This window comes from Lagopus leucura, unplaced genomic scaffold (genome assembly GCF_019238085.1).
Source record: "Lagopus leucura isolate 7727_CA_CO unplaced genomic scaffold, USGS_WTPT01 Super-Scaffold_760, whole genome shotgun sequence".
Classification (NCBI taxonomy): domain Eukaryota; kingdom Metazoa; phylum Chordata; class Aves; order Galliformes; family Phasianidae; genus Lagopus; species Lagopus leucura.
The window spans coordinates 1,159,883-1,170,855 of record NW_024962257.1 but is presented as its reverse complement, the minus strand read 5'-3'; the positions used below and the strand labels follow the sequence as shown (position 1 = coordinate 1,170,855).

At 45.5% G+C, this 10,973-nt stretch overlaps 1 protein-coding gene across 1 annotated transcript; it reads right to left on the bottom strand.

Annotated features, from left to right (window-relative positions):
- Positions 1 to 401: 401 nt before the first annotated feature.
- On the bottom strand, positions 402 to 10,731 carry NPTX2 (neuronal pentraxin 2). The gene is made up of 5 exons (XM_042863990.1): positions 10,297 to 10,731; positions 8,905 to 9,121; positions 5,471 to 5,715; positions 3,932 to 4,111; positions 402 to 2,059 (listed from the first exon to the last, which is right to left on the bottom strand). Exons 1-5 carry the CDS (start codon positions 10,729 to 10,731, stop codon positions 1,832 to 1,834), a joined length of 1,305 nt encoding a protein of 434 aa, XP_042719924.1. The 3' UTR covers positions 402 to 1,831.
- Positions 10,732 to 10,973: the final 242 nt, after the last annotated feature.

Below are 10,973 nucleotides of genomic sequence, written 5' to 3'. Positions count from 1 at the left end.
GCACAAATGCAGTGCCTCTGCTACCACATTCTGATGGGCGATTTCACCCTGCTTGTTGACCTCACAGCAGTTTGGGACCCTCGCGCCGCCTCCAACCAGCACTGTGCCCAGCAGCAAACTTCTAGCCATCTCTCACACTGGTAACGGCCACCACCCGTGTGCCCACATCAACCCCAACCTCAGCAGCAGCCAGCAGGCACAGGGGCTGTGACACCCACACCCAGGCTTCCAGCTCCAGCAGCTCCTTTTGGCCAAGACTGTGACTTAGGACACGTTGAGAATTCAGGTAACCTCAGAACAGGTCTGTACCGTTAGCAGCCTCCAGAAATATTAGCAGAACCCACAGCAATAATGAGAAAGAACATTCAGTGTCTTATGTGACTCCACAGTAATTAAGAGACTCATTTTACATTGCATTTTAATTAAAAGTTGGTTTGTTTTTTGTTGTTTTTTTTTTTTTTTAAGAACAGCATACTACATATTAATGGAAATATGTAACTTCAGCCTACAAATGGGACTGTCACCATCTTATTCTTACAATTCAAACATATGAAAAATAAAATATGATATTTAGCTATATAAATTCCCCCACCCTTTTAAATTATTTTTCTTTTAAATAACAAAAGTATTCACTCTTTCCCAGTACAGTGCATTTGCTATCTGCGAGCCACAAACTAGTAGTCACATCGATGCCAAGGAAATAGCAACACTGTTTGCAAAATATTTAGAGAAAATTAAAAGATATTGCATTCAGCCCAGCGCTTACAAAAGAGACAATCAGCAAGAATTGAAAAACCAGCACATTTTACATAGGACCATTATAATAACATAGAAAACAGCGCAGAAGACTTATGTTGGAAAAATATAGTGATTCTCAGCAAGCAGAAACTGAACTTTGGCACTTGCTCATAAAAAGGCCTTTCAAAGCAAAACAGAACAGAAATTCACTTATCCACAGCTCGTATATTTAAAAAAAAAAAAAAAAGAAAAAAAGACAAGGAATAAAGCAAGAGAAACAATAGAGAAAAGTTTACAGGCCAGGTCACTGCAAATTCAGTACATTCACCTACAGAAGATACAAGCACAATCCTTCATCCAACCATCTCTCCTGGGATCCTGGCCAGGGAAAGACAGGCTCTGGGACAGAGCCCCACCTACAGCTTCTCTGCTTCCACGGAGCCACGCTGGCCACAGCCCCATCTTCACATTGAACAAGAATTGCATTTGTCAGATAACGTTGCCTCCTTATCACAAAATAAAGATTTCTGATCTGAGAATTAAGAAGCAAGACTGTTGCACTCAGACAGTGGCTGTTCTGCTCTACTCACAGTTGCACATAATCACTGAAATATAAGGATTAGGTGATTTCTTTAAAAAGGGCTAAAAAAGAATGGCTTCAATTCAAAGGGGAGACAATAGACTGGAAGGAAGGGCTCCCGTTTAGCCTGTTAATCTCAGTGCTTTGTCAGCCCACACATTACCAAAAGGAGTACCAAAGTGAACCTGTGCAAGGCTGCTCCCCAGCCCTGCCAGGAGAACTGGTGCCCTGTAGCAGGGCCTGAGCCAAAGGCAGCTCAGCCCAAAGCATGTTTTTGGATCAGGCCCTAAGGAAGGAAGGGCTGCTCTAACCAACGAGTGCTTCTCCCATTGTCGGGCCCAGTGCCCCAGAACAAACAGCTTTTTATTATTTTATTTATTCATTTTTGTACTGAGGCCATTTATTCAATTTATTTTTGAGGAGTTACGGAAGGGCAGAGAGAAAAACCAGTGCTTTATATCGCACAGGAGATTGTCCTACTAAAAGGGGGCACTTGATGGGAAACACTTGCAGCTACAAATCTAGCAGACGCTCTTCACATGTCTCCACAGGCCACTTAGTTGCACCTCCAAACACATCCACGTTGTTATCAACCCAGGGGATGATGTTGCCAGGCATGTTGGTAGAGCAGTTAGCAATATTCATGATGTCTTCAGCTTTTAATACCCTGTCCCATATATTGAACTGGCTCATCTCCCCAACGAAGGCTTGAGTTGCATCAAATCTTCCTCCAACTGTGTCCTTTAGGCACACAAGAATCAGGATTAGACGAGAAGGTTATTTCAGTTATTTTTTTCCACCAAACTTGCAGACCCTCCCACCCGCTGCCACCCTGCTAGAAGGAAGAACAGAATTGCACTGAAGAGCACCTTCAAGCTTCTGGAAGGACCACTGTGAACAAGATGTTATTCTGTGAAACAGTTAAAAGCCCCAGTCTGAAATGGTTTAGATCAGCGCAAACAGGAGTAACTGCGTATCTCCACACAAGGGCACAACAGTCACTTGCAGTTAGAGCTACACTTCACTAGCCCTGCCCCCAAGCAGTGCAGCAGGAAGGCAGCTTTAGATACCAAGTCTGACTTAGGATCCATTTTGCAAGCTTGGCACAAGAAAGCTTCAGCAAGAGCTACACTCAAAGCTTTACAGTTAGAGATTAAACTGTAACTGCAGCACTTTGTCAACTGTCCACGGGGACCACAAGATGGGATCTTTGGCTCTGGATACAGAGCTTCAGCTGGCTGAACCTCGTGAGTAACTCCAACTGTTACTGCACAAGCCTGAAGTGTTTGTTTGCTCAACTTGAAGACCAAAATCACACTGACAGAAAACTGACAGCATAGGACAAGGCCAAGCACTGCACAGGAAAGTGGTAAAAGAGAGTTACAGAAAGATTGCCAGCCATTTAATAGTAAGCTGGAGCATCTGCTATGTCAAGTGTGTTAGGATTCTGATTTACCGTTGTGTCACTTATGTCATGGATAAAGACCCACTGAAATCAGCACCAGGACAAAATCAATTCTTCACTGTCTTGCCCAGCTGTGAACTTCAAAATCCTGGATAAATAATATTTTCTGATATGTATTACAAATCAATGTAACACATAACAAACCAAAAAATAGAGAACAATGTGAACAGAGCCATGAATTCATGGGCAATAGATTAAAGAGATGTTAACTAGATGGAAGATTGAAAATCCCTTGCTTTTTTCCATATTCAGAAGTGACTCATCCTCAATTTCCTAATTGCGTTCTGTTGGCAATACTAATACCTAAGCTTTCTTAGCATTTGCATTTGGAGAGTTATTTACTTTCACCTTTAATGAGAAACCAAATACATGATGTAGAATTCAAAACTTTGACTTCAGATTCATCTTTAAAGTAGATACCAACTTCTAAGTTAGTCATGAATTCCACTATTGTAAAGATATGGTATGTTACGTACCTAAAAGCCATACAATTCAGCCTAGAGGGAATTCTCCCTAGAAAGTGAATCTATAAAAGATCCTGATAAACCCACATACTCTCCAGTTCCCACTCTTGCTGGTCTGCTCATCCCCATAAATTTTCCTTCGTCTAGTCTGAGGCTCTAGCACTGACATCCTGACTATTCTTGGGATAACGGGGAGGTGGAGGGAGAGAAAAATAAACAATCAATCAATCTGTTAAGGGGGATGGCCAATTTGGCTTCAATTAAAAAAAAAAAAAATGGAAGCAAGCATGATCTGCTTCAGGAAGCTCCTTTTAAAATGTTACTTTCTGTAACTTCAGGGGCTACATTGATAGCTGTCAGCAATCCAGCTGAAAGAACTTCATTTAAGGCATTATGCAGCTGCACTCTGCAGCATTTAGAGTGGAAATAATTTCCAACACGAATATTCTGAATATTTATTACTGAAACAAAACTTCAGTGTGATTATACGAAGTTTCTTTCCTTTCATCTTTTAGATAGCACATATACAATCAGACCAATCATTTAACAGTTTTTCCTCACAGCTGTATGTCTGGAGAGTCTTAATTCTCCTTATTTTAATCGGGCCTTTTTCTTTGTTTTTGTTTTTCTTCGTTTTTGTTTAAACAAGCCACACACACCAGTGGAACTCAGTCACTCACATACCTGCTCCTGACCCAGGATCAAGACACCTCCAGGTTTAATTGGGTGCCAAGGGGCAAGATTCTCTCCAGTGCCAAGCTTCTCTCCATCCTGAAAAGCCTCCCACATTCCATCTCTTGTTGTCCATGTTATACAGATATGATGCCATTTTCCATCACTAATGAAGAGAGGAAGCTGGGCAACCTTCAAAAACAATAATAGTAATAATTCTGAAGAATACGGAATGCTGCAAACCAAGTCTGTCAGTTCAAGCACAACATTTCTAAAAGGCCAGTATCTATCTACCATCTGCACAGGCATAAATGTCAGGAGCAGATGCTACTTCACCTTCTCCTACTTTGTCCTAGCAGTCTTGTCTTCAGGAATTTACTTAAATCTCACTGCTTAACCCTAACTTTCCACCCAGTGTCCACACGTTAAGTTTCTCTTCGGGTCTAAGGTTTGTCTGCACCATTTGCAGTAAGAACTCTGACTTACAGAGAGGACTGCTTCCAGTAGAGCTCAGGGAAGCTATTATGCAGGGATTATGCTCCCTTAGGACTTTGAGCTAAAAACCTACCCAAGTCAAAGACACAAATGCAGTGGGCTACAAAGCAGCTGTGATGTGGGAGGGAGAAAAACATAGCAGAACATTAGTACAACCAACATGAGAAAAAACTGGTAAGACGAGCATGCTCACATCTCCTCTTCCAGAAGCCATTACAAACAACCTGCTTTTCTTTGTATTGATTTGGTGGGACTGTTACAAGTCCTTAACTTGCCACATGACTGAACCAGCCGGGTTGCCCTGTAAAGCTGTAAACACCCAATCCCTTGGAGAGCAGTGAGTTACTAGGAAACCTAGCGGGCCAAAGAAAACAAGGAATGGTGCCTGAAAGCAAGCTGTGCTACAGTGCAGCCTGGGCAAAGTTAAGAATCAAGTCTCACTCACAGGGATTCCAACCCAGTCACTGCTACCAGCAGTTACTTACATTTTGTGACAAACCCAAGCTGAGAGTGAGGAAAAAGGGAGTATTTGATTAATTGTCATTTTCTGTATTAAGACAAAGTCTTGAAAAGTTACATTTAAACTGATGTTCAGTCACTAAACATTATAAAACCAGCAACAATGACATGCCTTTTGTTCTCTGCTTTCTGCCTGTGTAGTCTTAGCATAACTGAACCCGTAGGATTATAGAGATAAAAATACTGCAGTTGGCTTAGATCTCACAGGTGTCATAGTAGTGTGGCTTCAAATACTGCTTCTGTTCCTTAGAAGCAAACAGAGGGTTACAGACACAAGAAGCCGAGGCCTGCTGGTAACTCCAGAGGTGCACAGCTCCCTGTCATGCCCACGCAGTGCACAAAGACGTGCACCATTTGACTTTGTTGAGAGCACTTCTGGTCACGACAGATGGGCAACAACAGAAAAGCAGGCACAGCTCTAGAGCTGGCTGCCTCACAGGGAGCCAAGAGTTCTGAGAGGTACCAAGGGCTCAGGCCTAGAAACACCAAGTGTTATTTTGAGCACACAGATGAATAAAGGAGCTAATTGATTCTCACCTTATCGTTAATTAGCAGTTCAATCGGATTATTCCCCCACTCTATGAGGACAATTTCATTAGCTTGACCAGGAACAGCATATGAGAACGGAGTGCCAATTCCAGGAGAAGCACTTGATCTCAGCCATAAACATACAGTGAAAGCATACAGCTCTGGCAGAGTCTTCTTGATCTTCCCATACAAGTAGTTGGTGCGAAGAGGAAGGGACACTTTGAACTCATCAGGTGATTTGAATGCACTGTTACCTAGAATGACATTGAGGAAGAAAAGCCTTTAACGCAAGACAAAACAACGTATATGTAATTAAAGTTAGGAAAAAATATGATTTATATTGAGAATCTTTAATCTTACTTTAGAGAGGGTACACAAAAATATACTGAAGCAGTATTAGCAAATGTTGATTCTACAGCACAGTTAAAATACAACTAGATTTTATATACAATGTGCTAATTACTTAGCTTATTTTTCCTGCTTGCTCAGAGCAAAATATCGGATGGCACACAACTAATGAGAAGCTATTAAATATTTTTCTTTCTTCATCACTCAGCTCATGGCTAGAGGCCTTCTTATTTCACACAATTCAAACTGTTTTAAAAGATATTTATTGCTACTGAACAAGGAATCTGTGGTACACTCATTATTAAAGCATCACAGCATTTCACAACCAAATCCTCTTTTCCTAATACTCCCACACAGGGAGCCAGCAGCAGTACCCCCATTTTGCACGTAGCTGGGCTGAGATAACAGGTTGAAGCTCCCTTTCTGGATGGCCAGTCTGAAGTAACAAGAATGAACACATTCCATAAAATAGAGTTACGTTTAGTAGGACAGATTTCCACCCCAGAGACAAAACCTGTTCTGGAGAGCTGAACCAAAATATAAGGCTGAAGTTCAAAGTGACCCAAAGAAAAATGTGACAGGAAGTTGAGAACTGCCAAAACATGGGACACCGATGTAGCTACCTGCAAGTAATGTTTTAGATTTAGATATATTCACGAGAAGAGAGAAATCCCAAATTGTGTCATTAAATAAAACCCTACAGTTCTGCAGTAGAGCATCAACTTCAACCTCTTAGCTACTTGTTCTTCTGATCCCCACCCATCTTTACCCGTATTCCTGAAACAAACGACATCCCCTGCCAAATTTTCACTCCCATCCAAATGAAGAGCTGCTGCCACAAAAGGTTGCCACAATTTTTATATGAAATTTTCAAACTGTTGGCACTCTGTCAGTTCCCATTCTCAGAAGTGGAAGTGTTGTGACTGTATTTTTTCACAAAAAGAGTGGGTGGAAGAAGAAAGAGCTCTTTCTTGAGGAACTTACAGATATACCGAATTTATAAGCAAATAAAAACAGGATCTTAGGGCCAACGTTCAGCAATCTCCACTAGGATGGCACAGCCTGTCTCACGTATAATAGAAAATGTACTCCATTGAGAGCATTAGTCACTGTCTGGAAGAGCTAAAGGAAGCAATAATAGGTTGGTAAAGAATAAAAGTATAACCAAGATGAACACACACAGCGAAAGACAGTCCTTGCTCTAAAGAATCTCAATTAATTTTGAACAAGAAGGACAACAGTCATTCCATTTTAGAGGGATTTAGATTTAAAACACAGCAAGTGACTTGTCCATGTTTCCAGCAGCACTGCACACCACAGTTCAGGTCAGGTACCACCAGTTGCAGGACCACTCCTCCCCTCAGCCCTTCTTTTTATCGCATCACGTACTGCAGTAGCAGCAAACAACAGGCAAAGAAATGACCAGAAGACTTTGGCAATCGTGGCAGCCGTGTGAACCTCGAGCTCCTCTGCCCCACCGATACACACCACTTCTGTCACAATTACATACAGAAACCCAAAGTTCGTGCAGCCACCTCAGAAGGTCAGTACTTCTCCATTCACCTCCCTTCAGGACAGCCGGGAGCTTATGGCACGCTCATTAGCCGACTGGAACAGATGCTAGAGAGTATGTCATTTACAATGAAAGCACAGGAGAAATCCTATTTTTAGGAGACGTCAGATCACAATAAACATTGACTTCGTGCAGTCTACAGATTGATGAAGTTCTTAGATCGTTATTACCCTCACTTTGGTTTGACTGAGGAGCCAAAGGCACAGAAGAGCTAAGCAAACTGCAATGTAACAGACAGCAAATTACACAACCAGAAGCAAACTCGTGCCTCGGTTGCTGGCCCCAACACCCCACTTCCCTGGAGGCTTGCAGGAAGACAGCCTTCTCCACACACAAAAAACAGAGCTGGGAAGGGGCTATTTTTAACCCAAATAAATTACACATCCTTGTTCTCCCACTGCTGCATCTCTCTTTCTGATGACTTACTGATATGAGTCACATCTTTCAGAGACATGACTAGCAATACTTGCTACATGAGACACTGACAGACTACAGTTCTCCAGAATATTAGTTACAGCGTAGGCCTTACTTCAGCTCTACGGAAAGCGTCAAATGGCGGTCAGTAGAGGAACTCCTCTCCCTCTTTCCTCACCTTCCACACTTTTATTTAAAAACAATAATGCAGTATTATAAAACAGACTCATTAGACTTCAGATTTAAATTAATGAGATACGCGTGTTCACATCATTTTGAAAGCATGTCCATTGGGCTGTTTTCAAGCAGACAGCCATTTACCTTGGAAGATCTTTTAAAGATTGGACAGTGATACCTACTGGTACTGCCCACTCTTAGAAAGATAGTTCTGATCTTCAGCTCTTTTCTATGGGCATCTGTAATTCAAATGAATGAATTCTATTCAAGCTTACAGGTCTCAGCAATAATTAATCTAAGTATCACCAAAATGACTGGGATTAAGAGAGTGTCCTCCAGTGGCACCGTGTATAGTCTACTGTAAACTCCAAGGGCTACCTGGGAACAGGACACAATTCAAGTACTTGCTGTTACTCAGTGGCATAACCAGCAGTAAAATTAGAGACTTTATCCCAGCAGCGATACTTCAAAAAGCAACAGGAAATGGTTCTGGAAAAGATGCCATTTATTACGTCAAAGGCAGTTGTGCTAATGTAGCCCATACAATTTCCCAATAAAGAAGGGTAGTTCTTAAGAGTGTACTCAGCGTTACCCCAGCATTTATCACACATCGATATCGTACCACTTCCAGTTTTCACTCATCTCCTTAATATGCCTCTATCTCACAAACACTGAGAATTTCATCCTAAACAGCCCCACGTGTCAAGGTAAGAGACAGAAAGCCAAAGCCATGCAGAGGCCTGACAAACAGGAAGCCTGGGATAGAAGGAAGAAGGGAATCTAAGCATTAGTACTGTTACCTAATACCTAGCACCTTAACCAGAAGGCAGCTGTCTTTCCCTCAAGGCACACATTTATACCAGAGTACTAGATGGGGAGAGAAGGCAGCGTAAATCAGCGTGGAGAAGAGTCTAGATTCTGTGCAAATTACCTTTTTCTAATTCAGACACCCTTTCTAGCAATGCATTCAAGGCTGTCTCTGTCTTCTGCCGATGGGCCGATGTCTCATTATGAAGCAAAGATTTTTCATCCTCAAGCTCAGCCACCTTGCTCAGCAGCTGGCGTTCCAGGTCTCCAAGCCTCCGCTGGAGCATCTCCCGCAGGTCATTGGGCAGCGCCGCGTACGACACGTTGGCTCTGAGCTGGTGCTTCAGGGGAAAGAAGGAAAAAACATCGTTGTTTCTCAAACAGAAAGTTGAATGTGGATACGTTTCTGACTCGGGGGGGAAGGCAGGATCACTGAGCTCTCCAGCAAGCACAAAAGAGGCATTGCTTTTTAGCGCTTGTCAAGTTCAGTGCTTTTATCAGCACTGTAGCAAAACACGTCCTGAAACAGAAAGGCACTTTTGTAAGAGGTTTCCTGCATTTCATATGAAGGAACCCCTTCGTACCTTCAAGTTAAGAGAAATCAGTGTAGGAGAGCAGGTCTGATGCATTTCCATTAATATGGGTATACGTGGCATATTACTCAGTCTTTCCTTTTCTCACTGCGAATGATGTTGCCAAACAGAAGAACTATTATTTAAACTAAAAAGTTAAAGTACTCAAGTTCCCTCAGTTTCAGTTTGCAGAGCATGGAGTCGGATGCTCTTCAGCCCAGCTATAGATACTAAGAGTGAAAAAATTATCTAAACCACAACCCAGAAAACCAACATGTTAAATAGCGCTGGGATCTCAGATAGCCTACAGCTCCACTGCCTCCTACTCCAGCGGTGTTTCCCTTCTGCAGCCCTAAGAACATAACGGCAGCACGAGGCGCCCCGAGAAGCCGGCAGCTTTCCAGAGGGTCGTTACACAACCACATCGCTCCGAACTGCATGTGACAGTCCGCTGCTCGCACCTCACAGAGTAACGCCAAAGCAGCCGCTCTCCATCCCCCCGGGCATCGGCGAAACCCTGAGGACGGCCGGAGGAGCACAGCGCCCAGCGCCGCTCCCGTAGGGAATCGATTATTCTCACACGCACCGCTCAGCCGCTGCCCGGAGGTCTCGACAACCCTCCGGAGTAGGGAAGGAGTTCCCCCTTTCAGTCTAGGGCACCAGGCGCGTTCTTTCTATCCAACATCAGCCCTAAATACATCACCCGTCCCCATGCCAGCCCCGACAGTGTCCCCGTCACCGCACCCCGAGCCCCATCGAGTCACGTCCCCCAAAAGAAGAGGTTTAGGCGCGAGCACGGGAACCGAGGCAAGAAAACCGTGCCCCATCCGCGCACAACGGAGGCACGCGCTGGCGGAGCAGCCCTCAGAGCGGTGCCGAGAAGCAGAGCCCCGCGCAGCGCGCCGGCCGGGAGGAGAGCTCGGAGCCGAGCGGGGCAGCCGTACCTCCAGGCTCTCCAGGCGGTCCTTGAGGGTCTGCATGGTGCGGCTCAGCTGGTCGATGACCTGCGCCGGGTCCCGCGGCAGGTCGCCCATCGTGTCCTTGCCCTTCTCCTTCTTCCACGGCCCCTTGCCGTCGGTCACCTCGCAACGGCTCAGCTTACCGGTGAGCTCGCGGATGGCCTCCCGCTGGCTGCCGATGGTCTCCTTCTGCTGCAAGACCGTCTCCCGCAGCTGCAGCACGGTGGCCTTCAGCTCCTCCTCGGGGGCCGGCGAGCCGCCCTGAGCGGGCACGGGGGGCAGCGGGCAGCCGGCGCCGGCGGCGTCCAACGGCAGCGAGGTGCAGACGAAGCGGCTGCCCGGAGGGCTCTCCCGCTCCATCGCCGCCCCTCGGCCGCCCGCGGCCACGACGAGCAGCAGCCCGGCGACTACGGGCAGCATCCCGGCAGCCGCGCGGAGTGACGGCGGGGCGGCGACGGCGGGACGGGGACAGCAGCCGATCCCGCCGCGCTGCCGGGAGCCGCCCGGCCCGTCCCCTCGCGCTCCTCGCGCGGCTCTCGCGCCGCCGCCGGCCCGCGGCTCTTATAGGCGGGGCGGGCGCGCGGGGGCTCGCGCCGGTTGGCTGGGGCCTCCGCTGACGCCGCCCGGTCCCGAGGCTGAGAGGGGGCACCGAGTGCCCACCG